This window comes from Pocillopora damicornis, chromosome 11 (genome assembly GCF_964200805.1).
Source record: "Pocillopora damicornis chromosome 11, jaPocDami1.2, whole genome shotgun sequence".
NCBI classification, from domain to species: domain Eukaryota; kingdom Metazoa; phylum Cnidaria; class Anthozoa; order Scleractinia; family Pocilloporidae; genus Pocillopora; species Pocillopora damicornis.
In genome coordinates this window covers 4,450,729-4,477,429 of record NC_142680.1, presented here as the reverse complement: position 1 = coordinate 4,477,429, position 26,701 = coordinate 4,450,729, and the positions used below count along the sequence as shown (strand labels likewise).

At 36.3% G+C, this 26,701-nt stretch overlaps 3 protein-coding genes across 4 annotated transcripts in view; all 3 read right to left on the bottom strand.

Moving 5' to 3' along the window:
* Positions 1 to 4,710, bottom strand: part of LOC149037115 (receptor-type tyrosine-protein phosphatase F-like) — a 35,153-nt gene extending 30,443 nt beyond the window's left edge. Inside the window, exons 1-2 of the mRNA XM_089186957.1 lie at positions 4,641 to 4,710; positions 2,819 to 3,132 (exon numbers count right to left, since the gene is read on the bottom strand). Coding sequence (XP_089043083.1) covers positions 2,819 to 3,132; positions 4,641 to 4,710 — 384 coding nt within the window. The remainder of the gene's footprint in view (positions 1 to 2,818; positions 3,133 to 4,640) is intronic.
* Positions 4,711 to 6,028: 1,318 nt separating this feature from the next.
* LOC149037114 (cell adhesion molecule Dscam1-like) lies at positions 6,029 to 18,405 on the bottom strand. Of its 2 annotated transcripts, none has more exons than XM_089186919.1 (11): positions 18,103 to 18,405; positions 17,082 to 17,384; positions 14,681 to 14,989; positions 14,346 to 14,446; positions 13,532 to 13,721; positions 12,278 to 12,380; positions 11,598 to 11,865; positions 11,140 to 11,200; positions 8,880 to 9,146; positions 8,158 to 8,448; positions 6,029 to 7,598 (listed from the first exon to the last, which is right to left on the bottom strand). In XM_089186919.1, the coding sequence occupies exons 2-11, from the start codon at positions 17,227 to 17,229 to the stop codon at positions 7,228 to 7,230; spliced, it is 2,109 nt and encodes a 702-aa protein (XP_089043045.1). In that variant the 5' UTR covers positions 17,230 to 17,384; positions 18,103 to 18,405; the 3' UTR covers positions 6,029 to 7,227. The 2 variants fall into 2 exon arrangements, with proteins under 2 accessions (XP_089043045.1, XP_089043046.1); XM_089186920.1 differs by having other exon boundaries at positions 8,176 to 8,448.
* LOC149037113 (coagulation factor V-like) lies at positions 18,191 to 21,864 on the bottom strand. The gene is made up of 6 exons (XM_089188400.1): positions 21,656 to 21,864; positions 21,204 to 21,349; positions 20,349 to 20,662; positions 19,726 to 19,873; positions 18,788 to 19,093; positions 18,191 to 18,405 (listed from the first exon to the last, which is right to left on the bottom strand). Exons 1-6 carry the CDS (start codon positions 21,862 to 21,864, stop codon positions 18,191 to 18,193), a joined length of 1,338 nt encoding a protein of 445 aa, XP_089044526.1.
* Between the last annotated feature and the right edge of the window lie 4,837 nt (positions 21,865 to 26,701).

Here is a 26,701-nt window from a genome sequence, read left to right as displayed (position 1 = left end):
TTTATATCCACTATATGCAGTAGGTTGAAAGCGGATAAACTTTGCACTTGCAAATTCCTCTAGACTGTTTGTTATGATGCTATTTCTATCTTTGTTTCCGGGAAAGACCTGTAGTTTGTGGCACAAAATGTGACATTTAAGTGTTAATTATTGAATCAAAATTGCTTTAAGTAATCTACTGCAGCATTACCTTCTGTAATAAAGTATTAGTTATTCCCTACATATAGATGCAAGATTGAAAATAATTGTTATTTGAAAATTTGTTATTAGTACTGGTAATCACATGATTTCCTGTGCAATTTGGAATAAACAAGCATGAGTAAATTTTTTCAAAGACTTACAAAATTGTGCGAATAGGGCAAGTGCAATTTGTGGTCTTTGAAAACATTTAGAAGTACATATTTATTCCAAATTGCACAAGAAAAATTATTTAATTATGTATTAGTAATATATACGAAAAAATACGACATAGCTTATCATAATTATGCAGAAGCAAAGTGTGCGCATCAAGTGCAAAAATAATTTATTCAAACCTTGCTAGTTACATTGTGTGTTCGGTCAAAACAACCCTGTACAATCAAAACAATAATATACAATGATATTTTTGCATCTTTGAGGCGCAAAAAAGTTCATAGTCCGGCTAAAAAGTTCAAGGAATTATTCAGTCTGGTTTGCATTGAATTACCTGAAAACTGTATTTATCTTAACCAATCAGAATTGAGTAATTTTTTCATGTATCTTATTAGAAAAGTACCAATAAGTGTCTGTGTATGAGAAGCAGAAAGATCATCCTAGTGGGTAGGAGGAAGCACTCCAAAATAAAAAAAATATATATTAGTATACCTGTGTGGATAGCTGAATGCATTATCCCTGATGCAATAAGGTAGGAAAATATCTCATGGATTTTCAAGAAAACAGGTAAATTATAGTCACTATGGTATGTTAAGACATACATGATAATAATTCTAGATGTCACAAACTTAACAACAAATCTATGCAGGATGCTAAAAGTGAGCTGTAATTACATGTACAAGTAAGAGTAGCTGCATGCGCACAGATTTGTGTTTCTGGTTAAGAGAACAATACATGTTTCAAAAACAGTCTGTGATTCACTGAAAAGAGAATTGATGCTAATTCTTCACCAAGTAGACACTTTTGTTTCTATTCTCGTCACTCGAAATGCTGAATCACCAAAAAAACTCTTAAAGTGTCAAACAAACTCTTGGAATGAAGGCGTCACTTCTGTCTAGTAAATAGTTCATTTTTGCAAGAAAAATGGCTCAACAGAAATGGACTACAAGGTCTAAGTCTTTTAAGAATGTTGGTCAGTGTGTATTAAGTCGCCATTACTGATTTTGCCTTTTACAAAAAACTGACCATCAGATCCTGTACTTGGATGAGGAATTTGAACACAATTCCCTTTCCCACCTTCCTCCAAATTTAGACAGCCTAGGGATTGCCTGAGGAAGAAGTTAAATCTTCGAATTGATCTGCCAGAAGCACTTAATGGCCTAAGAAAGTACTACACCCTCTCCGTTTATGGCTGCATCTAAACCCACCTTGTCAGTACTTTTTTCCTGATAGGTGATAAAACTTGCATTATCAAGGGATAATTGTAACTTGTACTTCATGGTCCACTCAGCAAACCTTGGATTTCCCTGTGTAGCTACAGCACAGATGACATACTCAAACAGCAGGTCAATTTGAAGGTAATCATTAGCATTATTGTTGCCATTAGGTGCCCATGACTTTGCCCCATTTAAGCGACCATATTTAGCTGCATATTCTGAATTATAGTTTGACAAGGAAGAGAAGCTGCTGTCTGGAATGGTACCAGTCCTGGCTACACCAATGGCCTGGGTATAACACACTGCAAAATAATGATCCATAATTAAACGTGAAAAATCATATTCAAATTCATTTCATGGACAATCTTTTCATCATTAACTTTTAGCATCTTAACCCTTTAACTCCCAAGATGTGATTGCTTATCTTCCCCTCTAGCTCCCACACATTTCCTTGTAAATTGGTTATGAGAATTTGTTGGTCAATCAAGATAATATCTTGTACCCGATAAGTTTGAGTATTCTCACCACCTGTCTGCTGGACTATGTTTGGATACTAAAGGGAGAAGTTATATGTTAATCACTTCTGGGAGTTAAAGGGTCAAGTCTTTGTCTGAGTAATTTGTATTTCAATATTTTTCAAAACTAAATGGTATTATGTTGTTGTTGCTTACTTTTTTAATGGATGAGAGAATTCAAAGTAATTTGTATCTTTAAAACTCATTAGTCAGAATAACAAGTATTACAAAAATGGCCCAGCTAATAGGTTAAGGATTAATTAGGCTGGAATCTTACTTTATAGATGAGGGGACAATCTATAAGGTTGATGTACTAGGTACTTTTTAGATATTGAATATAACCCAGTGCAAAATTACATATAAAGTGAACAATTACTACGTTTCAAACTCACTTGGCTTTTGTGTTACTCCAAACAATTCTGTTCTCATACACACCCCACCCTGGTGAGTTTGAGGCAAAAATCGGAGATATTTTGTTAAGACTCCATAAACAGCATGTTTGACCTGTGAGTTTCTGTCGTGATTTCCATCTAGAACCTTTAAAAGAAAAAGGAGATAAATCCTTATATCTCCTCAAAAAATGTTTTCTTGAAGAAAAAAGGTCGATTCTCTGATTAAGTCTTCAACATTATTGTATATTTAGAAATACTCACAGTTCCAAGTGAGTGCAAGAAAATAGTTCTCTGAACAATGATGTCTTGAAGTATACACAATATGTATGTCTCATACAGGTACCTTAACTTGTCCACCTTCCTTGTAGTCTGTCCAAGTTGTTCCATCGATGGAAAGTTGTAGTGTGTAATTCTTCACCCACTGATCTACTTGAGAATTCCCTTGAGTGGAAACAGCACAGACGATATGAAGTGTCTGTAGATCAATCTGTAGATATGGGTTGGTGTCACTTGTTCCTGCACACCATGACGATCCTGATGAGTAGTTTAGTCGACCATTTTTTGCTGGTGTGCTGGCACTTTCTACCGAAGAAGCGTTTATATTATTATCTGGAATTGTTCCACTTCCCATTCCAAGGTCAAAATCAACACAAGCCCCTATAGAAAAAGAATTTACATTTGCACTTTAATAATTTTGCATAATTTGTAGCATTACGCTAAGACATGTAAATCTGGAGCTTTCAATCAGTTTATGCTTATTTCTAAATAATGCATTTTGTTCTTTGCTGTATTTTTATAGTTATCACATAAGTTTGTGTTGGTTTGTCGTTCAGATTGAATTTCACCCTTAGATGCTATGGATGTGGCAGTGATAGTTAAATCAATGGGATTTTTAGAATTTTCATGTACGATCTAGTTGATTTCATCTACAGTGAAAACATTTTTATTCCAGCTGAAGTATGTAAGTTTGAGTTTTTAGTAGTTCGACCCAAACTCTATTGAAGTATTTCAAAGAACCGTAAAAAGAACTGGAACGGAAAAGAATCTACTCTCCTGTCCTGATGCGGCGGTGGTTGAAGCCCAAAATGTTATAGATAAAGTGGCAATAGAAACAAGATTTCCCTACTAGTAATTGAAGAAAGTGAGATAGGGGGTCGCTCATTCGGGAGAGGACGCTTATCAAAGAGTGGGCGCTTATTCGAAAAAGTACGGTAATTGTAAGTAGGTATTTTGCGAAGCCAGTCAGTCAATGCAGTGGTAGCTATTCGCTTTCTGTCCGACGCTCGATATTTTATCGCTACGGTCGCATATCGTTAACTACAAGGGAGTCTGGGCGAGAGGTAGCCATGAGTGTGACTCACGGGGGCAAAAGGAAACGGCCTCCTTCGCCTGCATGGGCATGCGCGCGTGTGAATCGCGCACCTTCCTCGCTTGAGAAACGGAAATGAATAATGATTGTTTCATTGCGAAACTGAACGAAATACTGGAAAAGGCAGACAATTTCAATTATCTCTTTGCTCTCCTTAAGCTCCAATGTAAGCATAATGTATTGATTTTTGTCCGCAAGATTGGAAAAGACACGTTTCTGAGGCAGACATGGAATCAGTCAATGCCTAAGGCATGCGTAGAAGTTTAGTTAACGACGGTCGCAATAAATATGTTCGACGACAAAATCTCAGTTAAATGACTTGTATTAGTATTACTTTAAAACTTATTCTCGGCATGATTATCTACCAGGTTGTTCTATTAGCGTCAAAACCCAAGTTTTTCATGGATGAGAATGAATTTTTCGACAGGAAGGTTCGTTGCGTCGTTTTAACCCCAAGGACTGTTTGAACTGAATGTTCACAAGTCGCCTGAACGTACTTTAGCATTTAGTGAATGTAGCGAATAAACCCAAATTTATTCAATTGTTTGGTCACATTCCCAAACATGCTTTGGAAAGGATTGTTTTTAAAGAGAGCTTGGTATCTGTCCCAAGATTAATAAACAATACTCTAATCTGGTTTTAATGCTGACAGCATTAGCGATTAAGTTACGATGGTACGCGGAAGTCTTAAGCTCCAGCTCTCAAAACTGAAAAACATATCCCACTATTTCTGCTAAATGTAGTATTCAAATAAAAATAAACCTTCCGGGTAGATTTGATATGATATGGTGCTCACCTGAAGCCAGAGGAAGAAATACAGCGAGAACAACTACACAGGAACAAAGCTCGAGATTGAACTGCGCCATGTTTCAATTGTGTGTCAAGGTATGCGGTCACGCAAGATGTCTTTGGGCAAAATTTCCGCACAGCCCCATACTTCATTATGCATACAGTCTTTTGTTGAAGAAAACAATAGCGCAAACAATAGATTACCTTTGGGACTCTCCGCTTTGTTTTCAAGAAGCTGAATTTTTTTTTTAGCCTTTATTCAAACCTTCGTAAAGTGCGAAAATAATTGTGTCGAGATGATACGTGGAAAAACCAAACGAATACGTGTAAACTAACAAGTGCGGAAATATAAGACCCATTTATGAGAAATCAAAAAAAATTATACATTCGCCATAAAACCAAGCTCGTCTTTGTATAGTTTGTGGGAATATCGTCAATGAATGTAAATCTTATTTTTAAATCAGTTTATGTTAATTTCTAAATTATGATACATTTAGTTCTTTACAGTATTTATAGTTGTTACGAAAGCTTGCGGATCGGTTTTTTCATCAGTTTGGATTTCACCCCTTGATGATGCTATGGACGTAGCAGTAATAATTTAATCACTGGGTTTTTTAGATTTCCAAGTACGTTTTGTAACATGACCAACGTAAAGCGCGCTCTGATTGGTCAATTTAATGCCTACAATTTGCCCATGGGAGTTTGCCGTGACTTGAAGAATACAACGACTAGTTATCGCGCGCTCGTTTTAACTACACGAACATTTTTGGTTCAATAAAAAGATAACTCTTTTGCTACAATGTGTCAATATATGCGTTATTAACGAAGCTGAATATTGGATATTGGCCGAGTTCCTTTTTTTTCTTTTGCATTTTACGGACCGAGATAATACTGTTATCTGATAAAGCTTGATTCAGAATGTACGCATTACGTTGTCTGTAATCCTGATAAATAAAGATCGAAAGAAAATATGAACATCAAGTTAAGCAACAGGAGTTTACCAATACGAAAAGAATAACAACACCGCAATCCAAGAAGGAAAACCTAAATGAGTATCTGCTTAGAAATTAGCCCTTTAACCTTTAAGGGTCTCTAGCATTTAATTTCTCCTTACAATATCACCCCTGAATCACATATTAAGGTCATGAGAATAAAGAAAATGACCACCAGCTGAAGAAGCCCGTGATTGTTAAACAAATTCTCCTCGTCAGCACTTTAGGAAATGTATATAGAGCAGTATGGAGAATATGCATACTGATGTTAGGGTGGAAAGGTTTAAAAAATTCAAAAGTAAACTACACGGATACTTTGCAACGAAAGCTTCCTAAACCTAAAAGTACTGAGTTTTTTCTAATCAACACGTTGGAATTACAGAGCATGTTATAAAAAGATATCTTTTCGTGAAAACTTTTTATTCCATTATCTACAACCATTCTGTTGCTTAGATACAGATGAATGTAATAATATTTATATTTTATTGCATTGGAAAAATCTTTCCAAACATTTTTCAATTTAACCCCTTAACTCCCATGAGTGACCAAGGCAGAATTTCTCCTTACAATATCAATACAATATCAACCAGATAAGTTATGAGAATAAAGAAATATATCAATTTAGGGATAATTAGTTGATCCAATACTAAACATTAAATGAACATTATAAGAATTATATAGTTGACAGTAAGGAGAATTACAAATTTGATCTGGGAGTTAAAGGGTTAATAACATATGTGCTTATTGTTCATCGTGGTGTAAGATAGGAGATGAACTTTGTTCGTTTGTCTCACGATAGAGTCACTTAAGATGTAGATCGCGACGTTTCGACTGCAATATTGCTCCTCTTCATCAGGCGATGGGGTCGATTGTTTACGTTTCGCTATTTGTAGCACGCTGCTATCAGTGCATTTCGATCCTCATTATTATTCCAAACGTCGACTCTATCGTCGACTCTAAGTGACTCTATCCTGAGACACGAACAACGTTCATCTCCCATTTTCATCAATTTGTAAATAAGCTGACTTAGAAATATCTTCAAGAGACTAGAGTGTATCAGCTATCTACAAATATCTTACAATAATATTCTGTTAGCTATACTTTTTCAATTTCTTCAAAGGAAGAGTACAAACCAGATTTGTTTTACGATTTAGAAGAATCTACTATGCATAAGAACATAATAAACGGTTCAAAAAATGTAATTTTCCTTAAAAGTTAAAATATAAGGAACAACTTCCATTACATTTTTACATTTTGCTCTCTTTTTATATCTACTGGCTCTTAAACGAGTTTGCAAATTCAGTACTTTAACTTTAATTCTGGTTCAGAACTCACTTTAACTCGAATTGAAATTTTCATGCCGCCACTGGGATATGGAATTGCAGATTAAATCTCACTTGATAGCATAAATTCCCTATAATTATACAGATATGCGTAAAATACGAGAAAGATTAATATAATTCATTTCAAATCGACCAAATAAAAGTCGTTGCTAGCCGAGGAAGCTCTTACAGCCGCACTGCTGTAAATTGGCTGATAAACTGCCTTGACCAGAAACCAATTGTAGTCATGTCTGTTCTTGAGGAAATTATTTGGGGATTATCATATTTCTTCATACACTTCTTCATTTTGTTTCCCGCCAATTCCTTTCTGAAGCACCATATTGTAATATTCGGGGTTCATGGGTACTTCCTGTAGTGACTGATACTCAGTTGGAACATGAGACTGTTTATGATTCGGGAGCCTGGCTTTGAGTTCCATATACGTATTTGGGTCTGAAGCTTGTTCATCATTCGACTGTCGATCAGGTGAAGATTCGACGCCGTGAAAATCAACCTTTTCTTTACCCTGTATCCTTTCACTGGGAACAGCTCGTCTCCGCTGCCATATCAGCCCACAAATTATGATGAGCAACACAACCACAGCACAAGACAGTGCGGTTACACTAGCAAGGAAGATGTTTCGTGGTATACCTTGCGAAGGAAAACCAACGACTTTAGAACCAACCATCAAACACTGAAAACATAGTTTAGTTGTTGTTGTTTTTTTTTTTTAAGTAATTTCACGCTTAAGAATACGAAGTTTCTTTTAACCCCTAAACCTAAATACTTTAACAAACGTTCTCGTCTTTAGGTCGTTCTTCATTCTATCTCATAATTTTCTTATTCTTTCCTCATTCAAAATTCGTCCTTCAGAGACTTTGAGCCATTAGGACAACAACAGGAGAAACACAGAAATATTTTAGCCTTGAGCCCCCTCAACAATGGTATATATAGCTCTTTTTTTCTTTAGTTACAGCCTAACAGGCCAATTTTGATATATGGAATGATCTACCTGCATTGCACACTATGATAACTTTCGTCGGCGCATGAGACCACCACAAAATATTGCTTTTGATACATAAATGATTATACAAAATAACTGTAATTAGAAGCCCCAAAACTCTTAACTGGACTTCATAGTTCTGGGCTTTCCTAAATTTTTGAAAGGAAAACATTTAAGAATGTTCGAATATTTAGGAAGAATATTTACCCTCATCATCTTGATTACCTTTAGGAGAAAGCAGAGTGATTGTATACTCTGTTGATCCAAGGCTGTTTGTAGCGTGACACACATACTCTCCATAATCTTGTCTATCCCGTGGCGTGACGATGATACTGTTGTTCATCAACTTGATGTTATCACTAGTTGGAACCTGGCCATCCTTCGTCCAAGAGTAGTTAAACGGGATGTAACTTGATGCTTGACATGAGAGAAAACACGGAGTTCGCTTTTCACAAATTACTTCAGAAGGGGAAAGCTCTTCCATAATTCTGGGTGGCACTGTGTGAAAAGATTTAAAATTGTATTGAGACAAAAAAAATTTTGACAAGATCATGCTCATGCAAAACGGGGAAGGGTATAACAAACATATGGGGACACTACCATGATGTACGTTTGGTTTGCACTTTGAGTAGTCGTTTGCCTTATTGTTACTGGTAATTTTCAAAATGCTATTTTAACCTTCAAGTCCAATAACTGTTAAATGACCTGTAAATAAGAGGCTGGAGTACGTTTTATACGAGTTGGGATGGTGATCATTGTGGTGCTCAGCATAACCATACTTGGTTATTAACTTTGGTAGAGGTTGGCAAATTTTCTGACGTATTGTTAAAAATAATACACCTACTCTTCCATATATTTATCTCACAGAAGAAATGATTAAGCAATAGTTATGTAATTTTTAATGTAATTATAAATCAGTTTCTACGTACCAGCAACAATTAGTACCGTAGATGTACGGCTCTCTCCAAACAAGTTCATTGCTTTACATTCATAAACGCCACTGTCACCAGGGACAACATTTTGTATAATAAGTATCTTGCCGCTGTTTTTGAACTGAGCGCGAGGTATACTGGTAAGTCCATCTTTGGTCCAGGTAACAGAAGCCTCAAGGTCACCACTAACATCACAAGTCAACACCGCCAGTTCGCCAACTGCTGTATTGGTTCTTTCAGGAAGATCATTGACGTGAGGTTTATCTGAGATTTGATAAAAATGGATTAGTTATTCCTTAACAAAGCTCAGGAAAAAAAGTAGCGTGCTGGCTTTGCAGTCTCTCTTCTCAGCTAAACAATAACATAAAAAGCTCCTCAGTTGATGGCCAACTTTAAAACAGACAACCAACTAAATCAGCATTTTAGCCTTTCATTGTTAAACAAATCAAAGGTTAGATCAAATTAGGTTCAAGTGTGCTCACTGAGTTCTTAACGTCTCCGAATATCTGAATAAGAAAAACATATGAAGGAAATAAAACAAAACAAGACAACAAAACACAAATAGTATCACCTGGAAGGAACAACACCTTTGGTATCGATGTCTACGAAATAAGGCTGCACTTACAAAGTTTGCAAAATAGAACCACAAAAAATTAGCCATTCATATGCAACCATGTGGTGCGCTTGAGTATGGCATTACAAGCTTGCTAAAAACTGTTAGTAAAACTTTCACCAAGACCAAAACGCTAGAACAACAGCAGGATGATGATTTAGGAGGGAAAAGCTCCTGAGATATCTGAATACATACCATTAATAAATGGATGGGTCAGTTTTATTAATCAGTATTTATATTGGACGAGTAAAACTTTCCTTTCGATGATAGAAATATCGTTATCGTAACTTTGTCACAATGATGAAATGTATCTTTTAGATCTCAAGCAGCCCAGTTGCAAACATTCGTGGGCAGTCCCAGGTTGCTTTGCAATGCTTGATTTCAAGTTTTCTTCGGTGGCTTTGCAGCGATTCTCTTCACGCCTTCCTCGGCCCTATCAATTAATTTTTTTTTCTTCGACTATTCGTGGCAAATTTTGTGGGATTCATCTTCTTTTGTTTGCCAGACCTTTTGTAACAGCTGTCTTGAGCCTCTGCAGTGTTGTAGCTGTCATCTCCAAACATTCCCGAAAAGTTTTCAAGTACAATCATGCTCTTGTCTTAAGAGTTCAATCAAATTTTTGTCTGCAAACAAGGGTTACTGGGTACCATGAAAAGTTCAGGGCCATGCTTTGTCCTAGGCTTACATGACTTCCATGTAGTCTTACGGTCCGCTAAGAAAGACATCGGCCTAAAGGAAGGGCTCATGGCCGTTTCCTAGGGATTTGATTGCTCTAAGAGCCCTATTTCATCTAAGGCTTGCTTCGTTGCAAACACAGAGCGAAAAATGTTGCTTTATGCTTTTCAAAAACATGCCATGATTTTTACCTGCTTTCCTTCTTCCAAGTTATTCAACATCACAACTGTGCCAATATCATATTAGGATATCAATTAACTTATGGTTTCCCTCGCATTCATTACAGTTTACTGGGTAGTCTCAAAGGAGCTAGGTGGAGGAAAGTACATTCAACAAAATAGAACTTCTTCATTAGTAATCGCTGTCAAACTTCTCCATTCTTAACCATCCTTGTTCTTTTTAGGCTTATTCGTGCTTTTATTGTGTTTGTCTACCCTGGATATCAATTAACTTATGGTTTCCCTCGCATTCATTACAGTTTTTCAGGAACAAAACGGCAAAAAAGCACACAAAATATTGTGACGTAGCTCAATAAAGCTCAGCACTATGAGAAATTTGATTTAAAAAATCAGCGCCAAGTCCAGTCTCTAAACTTTATTGAACAAGACGAGAGAGTCCATGACACACCGAAATTTTGTTATCAAAATCATTTTGTTGGCTCCGATGTGCGATGCAGCTTTTTACCGTCACCAAATTTAGGTTGCTACGAAACTGATCATGAGTGAGACAAAATTTGGGGTAAAGGGTGAACACTCAAAGTTGGTGTTTTGGATTGAGCATAGCTTGATGATTTAGATAATCTGAGGAGGAGAATCTCCAGGCCAGTTGTAATTAATACCAGCCTAGGCATGAGGCTCTCGGAGCCAACATTCTTGCAAGTAAAGAACTGCTCTAGAAATCATTTTTCTCTCTGTTACTTTGTAGTACAATGTGTAACTTCACTGCTTATTAAGCACAATATAGACAAACCCGTGGTAGTAGAGGTGATGGAAATTTTGGCAACTATGCTTGCGTATCCCTTTAATTCCCCCTGTGAAATATACAAAAACAAAAACAAAAAGAGCACGTGCTTTAAAATCAAAGAGGCCACTGAATCGAGAGCAAAGGAACTGCCAAGTTATTGTGTGGTTCTATTACATAACTTCCTGGTGTATGTGTTGACATACACTAGGAGGAGAAAGGTACTGTCTAGCAAGCTACTCTTAAAAATCGACTCAGAAAAAGGTCAATAAACCCAGTTGCACAACTAATGGGAGCACGTTTGTGCTCTAGTGAGTTTAAAGTAGGCCTCCTCCTGGGTCAAATCTTTATAGAGAGGGGTTACATATTTTTCCAGAAGAAAAGGCAGACCGTTTCACCACGTTGATGGTCAGATGATTCTGGTTGTAAAAAAAGAGGAAAATGTTTTAAATAAGTAGTTTACATACCTTCTCGGCTTTAGTTAGAGCTCTCTCATACACAATGTAGTTTTCTCCTTTCTCAAGTTCTTCATTCACAAATTCCTTAGTTTTATGACCATCGCCAACAGTAAATTTCTGAGGTTTGCTGAGTAATGGGTCATTTTCTATCTCAGCAGCAATGTAAAAATTCACGTTCTCTTTCTTAGCATCACTGGCAGCTTTCAGTTTTGAATCATAATTGTCTGGAAGCTCTTTAACGCCATTACCGGTTTTCAGAACAATAATCTGATAAGCACTGAAAGGTATAAAACAAAATGCCAGACTAATGAGTAACATCTCGAAAAGAGGCCATTAAGATAGCATTTAGGGGCCACTGACCATTAACATCGAGAATCCGCCCACAGTTTCGTAATTCATTTAATATTTCCTAAAGGACCCTTTTAATGAACCTTTTTCAAGAACTATAAAACATCTAACGCCTCTTAAATTTGATTTCCTAAAGGACACTTTTAATGAACCTTTTTCAAAAATTATTAAATATCTAACGCCTCTTAAGTTTAATTTCTCTCGCACGCACGAATCCAGCCTTCGTGGAGGGAGCGTGACCTCATTTATCGAGAAGCGGCAGGTAATCTTACCTTATATCTTGATGCAGGATCTATTCCACCTCTGGTTCTTTAGAAAATCACATTCTTATTGATAATTACCTTACTGGACCATATTTTTGTTCAACAGGCCACAGATAAATATCCACAGCTGTCTGAGAAACATCAACATCGGTTATATTATGTGGATGTGGGGCTTCAGGAGCTAGTGAGGAAAAAAAATAGCTTCCGAACCACAACAACACTCTTGTACTTGTGTGTTTATAAATAGATGTCTTTTTAATTGCAATTAATCATTATTTCTTTATGTAAATTGTTGCACGTCTGTTTGCGCAATGAATTCTTAATAAAGACCTTTTTTATTATTATAACCCTTTTGGTTATAATAATAAAAAAGGTCTTTATTAAGAATTCATTGCGCAAACAGACGTGCAACAATTTACATGAAGAAATAATGATTAATTGTAATTAAAAAGACATCTATTTATAAACACAGATTTAAAACGACTTGTCTGGACCTTAGGTAGAATATAATTATGCGACCTACTTCTCAACTGCCGTGTCCTCTGGGGAGGTAAAAGATCCCTCAAGGCAGTGTTCCTGGAAGAGATCCTTCGTCATAATTTCATATCTCTATCATGACGAATATCCAAGATACTATGCCGCTTTAAGCAGTAACCTAACTTATAACACCTGGCAAAGAGCTTTTCAATACTACTTAAATATTTACTATAAAAAGCACACCCCCAGACCTCAGACTTTTCGGAAGATCAATGTACATGTAACTAAATGTTCTCGTTTGAGCTATTTCTTTAAAGACATTGAGCACTATTGATTATCAACCGCCAGTTTTAATATTATTTTCTCTCACCAGCAGAAAAAAAAATCAATTTCACCAATTCCTTTCGAAAGCACGCGAACATCGAAAACAAGGTCCATTTGTTCAAAGGGTAGATAAAGCTATCCAACGGATAAACCGCTATCGCTATCCTACACTAAGAACCACATGATAGCGTTAAACTCCCTTCAAGCAAGCGTGGGCAGATCTATCTAAAACAAAAAATTGGAAAAATTTTGATATCATCAGTTTTGATTAAAATGGAAAGGTAAGAGCGTCATAGGTAAATGATCCAAGGGGGTAAGTTTCTAAAGAATCTTTGGGCTACGTCGGTGTGAGAGTATATCAAGGTAATTTGGTCTTGTCAACTGAGATGATAACGTAAATTGGCCGCCGTTAAGAGTTTCAAAGCTGACGTTTCGAGCGTTGGCCCTTCATCAGAGCGAATGTTTTCTTATATAGTTTCATAGATAACCTATTACAATGATTGGTTGGCCTCAAAGAATTTGGAAACTTACCCATCATATCTGTCATCTTTGAGACGACTTCGGAAGCGCTCTCGCCACAAACAGAGGTGCCATGAACTCTAAATTTATATGTGGTGCCTGGAATCAACCCTTCTACTTTCTGTGTTGTTGCCTTTATTGCTTCTATAGTCTGCTCATCTCTGAACGTTTTATTGTAGGACTTTGTTTCAGTGTACTTCACCTACACGATTAAGTACAAAGGCTCCGATATCAAATTACTTCAAATTTATTGTTTCTGTAATTCAAGCCGAGTTATAGAATCTACGTTAATCTAATTTTAAAATCTCTGATAGGAAGTAAGCTTGGACAAATTAAATTATACAAAGTTTTTTATATAGCAATTTTGAATTTCGAGGAACAGTTAATATTCTGATAAAATAAATAAGTTTTGTGATTTTGACTTTTTGTTTTGATATAAATTATGCGATTTCAAGAATGGTCTTGGGATGGGATTTGAGTAAAGTCAATAATTTCCACCTGAAATGATGACTCTGTTCTCATCACTAAAAATATGAATATATATGAAACATCTCACACGAACATTAAGTTTGCCTATAGATAGTACTATAGGCACTATCTTATAGATATTTTAATAATTTCATATTTCTTAGTTTTAAATTCTTAATCAGCAGAACCCCGTTGATAACAGCACTTTTGTGTTGAAGGGTTATCCTGGATAAATATTTCGATTATTATTATTATTTCAAGGCATGTCTAACTATGTACGGTATACATACTACTTATAATTACATGCGAAATAATTTCTCCCAAAGGGAGCAAATACGGTAATTTTAATCCAACTTACAGCATAGACAATTGTTTCCTTTTTATCATATTGTTTCCACGCCAGGGTAATCTGGTTTGTTCCTGAGTCTGTTACTTTAAATCCCCCTGGTGGGTCAGGTCCTGTAGTGTTATGTTAGAGAACAAAAAAATTAAAGGAAGACCTTGTATATTGAAAAAGTTATTGAGTCAGAATAACTTGAGGAAAGAATCTAATCATATGATGAATGTTACAAGTTGTGCTTTTTTAAAAATTGTCAATAATCATAAAATAAACAAAATAATTTTTTTAGTATTTTTTTTCACCAATCATGTCACAAACCAATACAATTTTCATAATAATCTCATCAAACTCACTTAATGTTTCCAGTTCCAAAGGTTCGCTATAGGGTCCAGGCCCTTCTGCTGTGTAAGCTCGAACAGAGACATTATATTTAGCACAAAGTTCCAAGTCAGACAGGACAACATATGTCACCGACGTATTGACAGAGGGGCTGTTAATGACAGATCGTTTGCGCAAATTTCCTTTCCTCAAGAAGACGGCCTTGACTTCATACAAAATAACTTTTCCGTGACTCTTTTCCCTTGGTAGAGGTTCCCATGAAATGTTAAAAGTCGTCTTGTCCACTGGGGTGAGTGAAAGAGGTTCTGGGCCACCACTTGGTGCTAAGAAATAGAGATAAAACTTCTAAATTATCAGAGGACAGTACTACTTATTTTTAGAAAAAAACGTTAAGGTGTTCTATTCACAAAGGGGAAATATTTTCACCACGATCTGGAGAAAAATACAAAGAATTTTCGATAAACTTAACTCACAGTTTAACCTCTGTCACCCAAAAATGTACCAGGACAAGTCTAAAATGTAAGATATTTCCTTTCCACAAGTGATAGCTGAACAATAAGAATTATTTAAGTCTTTAATTAACGAAGAACAATAATTTTTGTTAATTGTTCACAGCAAATGGCAATCACTTATCCTTAGTTGTTCATTTTCAACAATCCTCATCTTTCTTCCTGATTTGTTTTATTCTTTCATTTATGTAAATTAGTGTTGGCGAATCACCTTTAGATTATTTGCACTATTGGTACTATATTCAATTAAGATATAGGCATAAATAATTTATCCAATTGCCACTTTTTTTTCCTACTTTTGCCTTTATTCCAATTAATAAAAAGGAGTAACCCAACTAGTTTAGCCATTAAGTTATTTTGGGCGACCAGCTACTGCTTGTTCTTTGAATTAACACAATGTATAAAAATTTAGTTTAGTGTGGTAAAAATAACATGGTCATTTTTGTTCTTGTTTTTAAGAAAAGAAGTCATTTCAAGATATGAAGCGAAGTTTACCCGTTCCCTTTGTAGTTACAGTAATTGTCCTATTTGGTCCAGGTTCAATAGTCACAGCTCTAACATTGAAGGAAGTTACGGAAGTGCTTTGTAAACTGGCAAGGGAAACCAAAGCCATCTTGGCTTATGCAGTATACAAATTGTGCATAAATTGTTTTAAGATACCAATATAAATAACATGAGAGGAAATTAAAAACAGTTCAGTCTACTTCAAACCAGGAGTAAATTGCAGTAGCATTTTCCTAAAAATTTTGTTTGGATATTAAAAAATAGACTACATAACATAACTATATGACAAGAACTACTTGGCTTAACAGGTAAGGATAGCTTCCACCTAATACTGATCATAACATGGGGAACAATACATCCGGATACAAATATTAATAGTTCCATTTTTATATGATTTTGCAAGACCCCAAACTACATTTTGGAATCATTGGTATCAGATTGAAAACTATTATGGTAACAATCTGACCAACACCACAACTTCATTGCCAGAAATCGCATGACACTCAGAATAATTAAAATTCCTTGGAAGCATCAATTGGAGTGTCAAAAAATTCTCTTAAAGAAACTAACGTTTGAAGAGGTTTACCATCATTTTCTTCACTTGAATAACAATTAACAGAAGAAGAGCCATTAAAAACGACGGGGTTTTGTGACAGTTCATGATTATATAAGGGTCAAGAGTTAAAAGAAAGAAGACTGGATCAAGACAGATAACTGATAACTAAGTTTTTTTTTCTTACTTCAAGTGTCTAAAATGAAAAAGAAGGGAACAAATGATTGAGACATACGTTGACATATTGTCAATGAAGAGTTCGACTTTTAAGGAAAGATGATTAAATACTTTGACAACGCCAGCTCTTGCCCTTTTCCACTCACTACAACTGTAGGTGCAGTTTCCACGGCTAATTGAGAATAAATTTATCATGGAGAACTGGATGATCCAAGATGGCAATGGCATTAAAAAGGTCTATTGTCATGGTTAAATTTCTTGCACGAAGGACTTTACTTCAAGCCTAAAAATGATTTGGCACTAAATCATCCCTTCCTTGATAACCTGCATATTGTGAATGAAAATTGCTCCTCTGTCATTTCATAACTTCCTTGGATAATCATTTCAAGGTTAGCAACAAGATGAAAGTAACTAATTTTTTGGGCCTGCAGTAATTCTTTCAGGCAGAATAGCATTTTTTCAGGCAGAATAACATTCAAGAATCGTTTTTGCTGTCCAGGGTTTTAGGGTTTCACAGTAATAAGAATTATCAAAGGATCATAATTCTTACCAGCCTCCTATGTTTTCTTAAAACCAACTGTTCTATTAATATTATGAAAAGAAAGAAAGCTCCATATGGGAGGAAATTCACCGAGTATTTGGGTAACAATATAAATATTCTACATGTCTTACCATCCTCTTTTGTTCTTTCAGTTAAAATGGAACTCTTTGGTCCATCACCAACAGAAGTGAATGCCAGTATTTCAAATTCATATTCTGTGTACTTGTAAAGCCCAGTGACTACTTCAATACGCGTTGACTCATCTGTTATATACTGCATCAGTCCTGGTCCTGCAGAGCCTTTCTCTTGATAGAACAATTTAAATCCTTTGATTATTCCATTTCTGGAATTTGCTGGCGGTAACTGCCAGGATGCTGTAATACTAGTAGAAGAGGATGCAGTCAGATTAAAGCCACTAGGAGGCTTTGAAGGAGCTGTAAGAAGGAAGATATATTTATGTTGGGATAATAATCATTATAATTTCTAAGTCATATTTATTGCATCCTGAAGATATCATTTCATCATCACCTTTCCTTCATCGTTGAGCAGAAATCTTTTCAGGGTGCTTAATTATGCAAATATGTTGAGAAAAACTAGCATTTTGTACATGATTTACCCAGTTAAATTCTGGTACACTTTCAAAACATACTATTCAAAATAAGTTAATTTAATTGCCATATAATCTGTGCTAAGACAGCATTTTTGAAAGAAAGGGAATCTGATGACATTTCACGTCTATTTTTCAAAATCTCTCCATGGGTAGAAAAAAAAATGATTTAAAAATGGATGAGGTTCCAAAAAATGATGGTCATGGACCCTTACACATAAATTATTATCAACCTCTTATACAAAATAGGTGCACCTTTGGGATCTAAATACATATGGAAGGCTGCCAATAAAAAAACAATCAGAATCACCAACACCTTCCAACATGCATAATTTTCATGAGCAGATTGAAATGCTATAATTGCCAATCAAGATGCAATCATTTGGTTAGTTATGTTCAAATAGTTACCTGTATACTATAATTAAGTCATAGTCTTTCCCCTCACAAAACTCTGGTTACATATCTATTTTCAATATTCTCTTAATAACTCTTCAGAAGAGCAGACATGTCTAGCCTTTGATTAAATCACAAATGACAACTCTAACCATCCTCTTTTGTTCTATTAACAACCACAGAGCTGTTTTTTCCATCACCAACAGAAGTGAAGGCCAACACTTGAAATTCATATTCTGTTTACTTATCAAGCCCATCAACAACTTTGTTTAAAACTGCTGCACTTTTAATAAGAAGGACAGTTCCTGGCCCTGAAGAACTTCTCTTTTTGTAAAACAGTTTAAAGCCATTGATTATTCCATTTCTAGAATTTTCAGCTGGTAACTGCCAGGATGCTCTAACACTGGTAGAAGAGGTTGCCCCGACCATAAAGTTAGATGGAGGTTGTGAAGGAACTGCAATTGGATAGTGTTTTGATCAGTATGCTTACTTGTAAAAAACATCTAAATTCTTAATGTAAAATCTCTACTTTTCCATTCAAATTCATTGCTTTTTCTGTTTTGAAAGTTTTTATAAAGTAAATAATTGAATCAATCAAAAGTAACTGCATGGATATTTTTCCTTAAGCTCACTTGATGTAAAATCTTTACCTGTCAACTCAAATTTATTGCTATTATGTTTTGAAAGTTTTGATAGAATAAATTATCAATTCGATCCAAGGTAACATCATGGTTATTTATTCCTTTGTTCACCTACTCAACCACGCACCCTTGATAAACATACAACACACCATAAACACAGCAATGAGATTATCATCCTTCCCAATCTGTCACATACCATCTTCCATTGTCCTTTTCACCTCAACAGAACTATTTGGTCCATCACCATCAGAGGTGAAGGCCAACACTGTAAATTCGTACTCTGTGTACTTATCAAGCCAGGTGACATTTCTACTTAATGTCGATCCCTTGCTAATAATCAAGGTTGTTGCTGATCCACCAGAACCTTTCTTTTTGTAGAACAGTTTAAACCCTGTAATGTTTCTTCCATGTCTGGCAAAGACTGGTGGCAACTGCCAGGAAGCTGTGATGCTGATAGAAGAGCTTGCAGTTAACTTGAAGGCTGCCGGAGGTTGTGATGGAACTGAAATGAACAATATCAGTAGCTTGTTATAATTTTTAGTTGATTTAGTGATATGAATGTAAATTAATCACCCTCATGACGTTAGAGAGCCTTAGATATTCCTCGGATCAAAGTGAAGGATCATGGGACTGTGTACATGCATTAAATATACATTATTTGTATCCCGAGTGTGAAGATGTGCTATACATAAAAGGAGAGAAATGATGCTGTTGTAATGGAAACCCACTGAGCTCCAGAATCTACAATGTACAATGCTACAATCACATCAGACACTGTTTCGTATCAAGCACAATTAATAATCTAAGCAAAACTTTTTTTTTCAATTTAACAGAAAGAGAACCTGAAGGATCTGAGCAGAATATATTCAAGAATTTTAAAACGATATTTAAGTCTTTTAAAAAAACCTAAATTTATTTATTTTCAAATTCTCTCATCTCTTATGGTCAGCTATATAGTGGTTTTTAAAAAAATTTTCACCTGACCAATTACAAGGCTCTATCAATATTGGATAGTTTATAACTCGTCTTTAGCTAGCTCTGCACGATTACCTAGGCTTGTCTTCCAAAAATAATTTGAATAATATTACTTCATTTCTGTCTCAGGGGGAGAAAAAAACAAGAGCAAATAAATACCTTTTGTTAGAAGTATTCCATAAACTTCCACTCTCAGAGCTTTAAAGCTATTGTATGCCGTTGGCTTAAAACGGATAAACTTTGCACTTGCAAATTCCTGGAGACTGTTTTTTACGATGCCATTTCGATTTGAGTTTCCGAGAAAGACCTGTAGTTTGTGGTACAAAATGTGAAATAATTGTGTCAAAATAGTCTTGATAGTACTGTTTCATTGACCACTATTAAGTATCAGTTGCTTACACGTCTCTAATAGCTATTGAAAGGCCTAGTTTCTATTGTTACAAAACTAACTCAAAAACACCGGTATCTGACCCTGTATACCATTTCTGGTGAATAGCCTAAGGGAGAGGTACATGTAGTTCGAGAGAGATTACAATATGAGAACCACTGGAAACAACACCGAAAAAAAAGATTTTTCGAAAGCCTTTTCACACAATCTTTTTATTTTCTTTGCTATAGATTACATACTTTATTAAACAACAAGACTGAGCCTTGACCAGGTACACACTTCTTTTACCTCCCTCCTCTTGACTCAAAAAATTGAGACGGTGTTCTAGGACCTATATACTATTGGCTTTTTTGTAACTTACATGAATATTCACATGACTTTTATATAAACTTACCCTGTCTACATTGTTTTCTTGGTAGGTAACCATAGTGGTATCATCCGCTGATAACTGAATCTTGTAGTTTTTTGTCCACTCGTTGATACCATTAGCTCCTTGGGTAGCAACAGCACAGATAACATACTCATACAGAAGGTCAATTTGGAGGTAGTCGGCAGGATCGGAACTAGTCCTGGGTGACCAACCCCGCTCATTTCCATTTAGTCGACCATAAGAGGGTAAATACTTATTATTAAAATGCGATGAGGCAGAGAAGCTGCTGTCTGGAATTGTACCACCACTGGCCAGACCAATGGCCTCCATTTCACAAGCTGCAAGGTAATAATTTAAATCAGCCTTCATAGTGCCATGCAAATTGTAATCATATTAGGTCTGCGGTCTTATGCATGCGTCGTGGGACGTGTAAGCATAAGACATGTTCGTTCACCGAATAAATTATAAGTTGAGACCACGATGAGGCTCCATGTATCTTTATACAAATCATGTTTAATAATTCAAGTGATCAAACAAATAACTTGTACAAGATCTGTAGACCAACTCTCACTTCAACTCAGTTGGTATTTTTGCCCGATACTTTAAGGCCATTAATTTGCATCATTAACTTTACAAAACAAACAATATATCTATAAGTTAAAGCTTACCAGATTATTTTAATAACTCATAATGACGTTTTAAGTACCAAACAATAGCTTCAAATTCAGTCTTTTTCTATCAGCTGTTCTCATTTCACATGCTTTGAAAAACTTGCGTAAAGATTAAAAGAGTATCTTAGACTACCCTACAATGTGATAACAATACTGGTACCACGATAATAGCAGACATGCAAAAAATGCATTGAAGCTTCAAACTCACTTGGGTTTTTTTTCACTCCAAATACCTCTGTCCTCATACACACCCCAGCCTGGTGCGTTCGTGGCCGGAATCGCAGTTGTTTTGCTAACACTCCATAAACAACATGCTTCTTTTCTGAGTTCCTGTCATCATTTTCCCCCCAGAAACTTTGAACCAAAAAAATAGTCACAAGTCATCAATAGTGTTTTTCTCAAATTAAGAACGTAGCAAATATGAGAATACAAATAGTTTAAATACTATTAAGATCAACAATTCTTAGGACAAGCCTTATTTTACCTGTAAGATATTCTATATTGTCAGACTTTACAATCCATGTTCTATTGGCATATAACTAGCTGTAGCAGCTATGCTTCAGAGTATATTTCCAATTTACCTTGGTTTTTCCACTCTCCTCATAGTCTGCCCAATTTATCCCATTTGTGGAAAATTGTAATGTGTAATTCTTCACCCACTGATCTGTATGAGAATTCCCTTGAGTGGACACAGCACAGATGATATAAATTGCCTGTATATCAATCTGTAGATATGGATTAGTGTCGCTTGTTCGTGCACACCATGATGATCCAGATGTGAAGTTCAGTCGACCATTTATGGCTGGTGTGCTGGTACTTTGTTCAGAAGAAGCAGTTATATCACTATTTGGTATTTTTCCACTTCCCATTCCAAGGTCAAAATCAACACAAGCCCCTATAGAAGCAAAATTTACATTTGTATTATGACATATTCACAATTATAATTGTAACAAGGATAAAGGGTTGGATTTAAAAGGGACGCGCAAGCCTTGATTCTCTCTAATGGGTACCTCTAGTTAAAGGTCCAGATAGTTAACAAGTGGCTAATGGTGCATATTTAATGAGCTGCAAAGCGTGGAAGAAAAACGAACTCGTTTTTTAGAGTCTGGTGAAAAGTGATCCAAATGCTGCTCAATGTACAATACATTGCTTGCTGGTATGTCGACTAATAATGTCCGTGACTGAGGGTTTCTACTCATAATTACTCATTTGCCCTCCAAGCTTCGCTACTTTGCCAAATGTTTATTTTCCGGACAATATCTCAGCTACAGACATACCAACCGCCTGATGGTTTATTTACTAAATAACTCGACACAGGAAAACAGGGTTTTTAACCCTTCCTTAGATGAAAGATAAGTTGAATTTTTGGGTAAATGCACAATTTCTGGGGTGCAAGGCAAGAATGTACAGGTTGGTCGAAATGCGACTGAGTTAACCAATATATGCTGGAATTCGCATAATCCATGATATCATCCATAATTTATTATGTATAGAGTTCCTAAATGAAAAGAACAATCTCTGTCTTAGAATAGTGCCAAGTTAAACTGAAATCCTTCCATTAAAGTGTATACCTTTCACCATGGATATAACATCTCTTTACACTGTCATTCCCAATGACGAAGGTCTCCGGGCCCTCAAGCATTTTTTCGATCAACGCACTGTTAAGGAACCTAGCTCTGAAACACTACTCCGTATGGCCGAACTAGTACTCACACTCAATTGCTTTTCATTCGGTGGTAACTACTACAAACAAACTAATGGCGTGGCCATGGGTACTAAAATGGGACCCAGCTACGCCAATCTTTTTGTAGGTTTTATCGAACATCAATTTTTTAGCCAATACCACGGCCCAAAACCTCAACTCTACGGCCGCTACATTGACGATTGCATCGGCGCTACCTCCTCTACCAAAGAGGAGCTCACTCAATTTATAACCGCCGTCAATTCCTTTCATCCGGCTCTTAAATATACCTGGGAAATTTCCGACAATTCTTTGGCTTTTCTAGACATCAAAATTTCAATTGAAGGCAACGGCTTATGTACTAGTGTTTACTACAAACCTACAGATTCACATAGTTACTTGTTGTATTCATCCTCACATCCATCACACGTCAAGAACTCCATACCTTTTTCACAGTTTCTCAGACTTCGTCGTTTATGTAGTGACGACTCTGATTTTTCCGAAAAATCAGAGGCAATGTGCCAGTTTTTCGATAAACGCGGCTATCCTGTTTCTGTCGTTCAAGCGGGCTACCACCGTGCCCAACAAATCGATCGACAGGCAGCACTACAAACGGCCGAGAAGGAGAACACGGATCGCATTCCATTTACTCTTACATTTCACCCTCACAACCACGCAGTTAAATCTATCATTCTTAAAAATTTTGAATTACTCCAAAACGATTCAGAGACTGGCACTATCTTTTCGCAACCCCCACTTATTTCATTCAAACGTGACAAAAACATAGGCAACTTTTTAGTCAGGAGTTCATTTCAAACCAATGACCAATCTGGAACTTTTAAATGCGCCCGCTCACGATGCAAAACTTGTCCTTTCATTCACAACGTACAGAAAATATCGGGACCCAAAAGATCTATTAAGATCATTGATCACTTTACGTGTACCTCCGCCAATGTTATTTACTGCATAACTTGCACTTATTGCAATAAGTTATACATCGGCGAGACAGGAAGACGACTGGGTGACCGATTCCGAGAACACCTTCGCGATGTGGAAATAAATGACAAGGACGCATCCAAGCCAGTCGCTAGACACTTTAATCTTCCTTATCATTCTAAACAGCATATGGCAGTTTGCGGCCTTTCCTTACATCTAGGCAGTTCGGAAAGCCGTAAAACACTAGAACAAAAATTTATATTTCAAATCGGCACCCTTAATCCCCACGGAATCAACGAGCGCTTTTCATTCAACTAATTTATTCCTGTTTTTTCGTCTTCATATTCCCACCAATGGCGTAGCTCCACTTTCTACATATAAATCCATACACAACCCACAATTCCTCTAATCGCTCTGACGAAGGGCTAACGCTCGAAACGTCAGCTTTTTTACTCTTTACGGTGGCTAATTTACGTTTTCAACCCAGTTGTTAACACTAAATTACTTTCTATACTCTCCCACCGACGCAGCACCACAGTTTCTTTAGAAACTTACCCCTTCATTCATTTATACCTAAAATCACCGAGTACATAATATAGGTAGCATAATTTCCTTGAGTGGTTATTTTGACACTGATAAAAAGTCTATTAAGTAAACATAATGGTTTCGGACTCTGTCTATTTGCTAAATAATGTAAAGTTTAAATTGCTTTTCGTAAATAACTCTTTCCTTCCTAGCCGAGCTTGCCGAAAAAGCATGAAGGAGTCAACATTCACATCCGTTTTAAGATAATGTTTTCATGAAAAGGAGAAGCGAAACCCGAAAAGCTTTCCTATCTTTTTGGTATTGATGCTGTCTGCATTGGCGACTAAGTTGCAATGGTATCCGTTCTTAAGCTTTAGCTCCCTAAACTAAAAGATATATCCCACCATTTCTGCTAATTGTAGCATTCAAAATTACAATAAACCTTTCAAGTAGATTTGATATGATATAGCGCTCACTTGAAGCCAGAGTAAGAAATACAGCGGGAACAACTACACAGAAACAAAGCTCGAGATTAAACTGCGCCATGTTTTGATTGAGTGTGTCACGGTATGTGGTCACGATTGTTTTGCTAGTCCGGCCTTTTGTAACAGAAAGCTCATGCGACAAAACATGTCTGTTTCCTCGCCACTCAAGCTCGTATTTGCATAATTTGTAGCATTATCGCTAAGACATGTAAATCTGGAGCTTTCAATCAGTTTATGCTTATTTCTAAGTAATGCATTTTGTTCTTTGCAGTATTTTTATAGTTATCACATAAGTTTGTGTTGGTTTGTCGTTCAGATTGAATTTCACCCTTTGATGCTATGGATGTGGCAGTAATAGTTAAATCAATGGGATTTTTAGAATTTTCATGTACGATCTAGTTGACTTCATCTACAGTGAAAACATTTTTATTCCAGCTAAAGTATGTAAGTTTGCGTTTTTAGTAGTTCGACCCAAACTCTATTTTAAGTATTTCAAAGAACCGTATTTCTTTAACGAAAGGCGCGTGTGCTTATTTAAAAATTGTAAAGGAACTCTGCAAGCACATGGAGGTAAACATAACTGGAACGGAAAAGAATCTACTCTCCTGTCCTGATGCGGCGGTGGTTGAAGCCTAAAATGTTATAGATAAAGTGGCAATAGAAACAGGATTTCCTTGTATCCCTACTAGTGATTGAAGAAAGTGAGATAGGGGGTCGCTTATTCGGGAGAGGACACTTATCAAAGAGTGGGCGCTTATTCGAAAAAGTGCTGTAACTGTAAATAGGTATTTTGCGAAGCCAGTCAGTCAATGCAGTGGTAGCTGTTCGCTTTCTGTCCGACGCTCGATATTTTATCGCCACGGTCGCATATCGTTAACTACAAGGGAAACTGGGCGAGATGTAGCCATGAGTGTGACTCGCGGGGGCAAAAGGAAACGGCCTCCTTCGCCTGCATGATGAATATGAATAATGATTGTTTCATTGCGAAACTGAACGAAATACTGGAAAAGGCAGACAATTTCAATTATCTGTTTGCTCTCCTTAAGCTCGAATGTAAGCATTATGTATTGATTTTTGTCCGCAAGATTGGAAAAGACACGTTTCTGAGGCAGACATGGAATCAGTCAATGCCTGAGGCATGCGTAGAAGTTTAGTTGACGACGGTCGCAATAAATATGTTCGACGACAAAATCTCAGTTAAATGACTTGTATTAGTATTACCTTAAAACTTACCCTCAGCATGATTATCTACCAGGTTGTTCTATTAGCTTCAAAACCCAAGGTTCTCATGGATGAGAATGAATTTTTCGACAGAAAGGTTCGTGGCGTCGTTTTATCCAAGGGACTGTTTGAACTGAATATTCACAAGTCGCTTGAACGTGCTTTAGCATTTAGTAAATGAAGCGAATCAACCCAAATTTATTCAATTGTTCGGTCACATTCCCAAAGAAAGGATTGTTTTTAAAGAGAACTTGATATCTGTCCCAAGATTAATAAACAATACTCTAATCTTTTTGGTTTTAATGCTGACTGCATTAGCAATTAAGTTGCGATGGTACGCGGAAGTCTTAAGTTCCAGCTCTCAAAACTGAAAGACACATCCCACCATTTCTGCTAAATGTAGTATTCAAATAAAAATAAGCCTTTCGAGTAGATTTGATATCATATGGTGCTCACCTGAAGCCAGAGGATGAAATACAACGAGATGCGTAGAAGTTTAGTTAACGACGGTCGCAATAAATATGTTCGACGACAAAATCTCAGTTAAATGACTTGTATTAGTATTACTTACCCTCAGCATGATTATCTACCAGGTTGTTCTATTAGCTTCAAAACCCAAGTTTTTCATGGATAAGAATGAATTTTTCGACAGAAAGGTTCGTGGCGTCGTTTTACCCCCAAGGACTGTTTGAACTGAATGTTCACAAGTCGTTTGAACGTGCTTTAGCATTTAGTAAATGTAGGGAATCAACCCAAATTTATTCAATTGTTTGGCCACATTCCCAAACATGCTTTGGAATGGATTGTTTTTAAAGAGAGCTTGGTATCTGTCCCAAGATTGGTTTTAATGCTGACTGC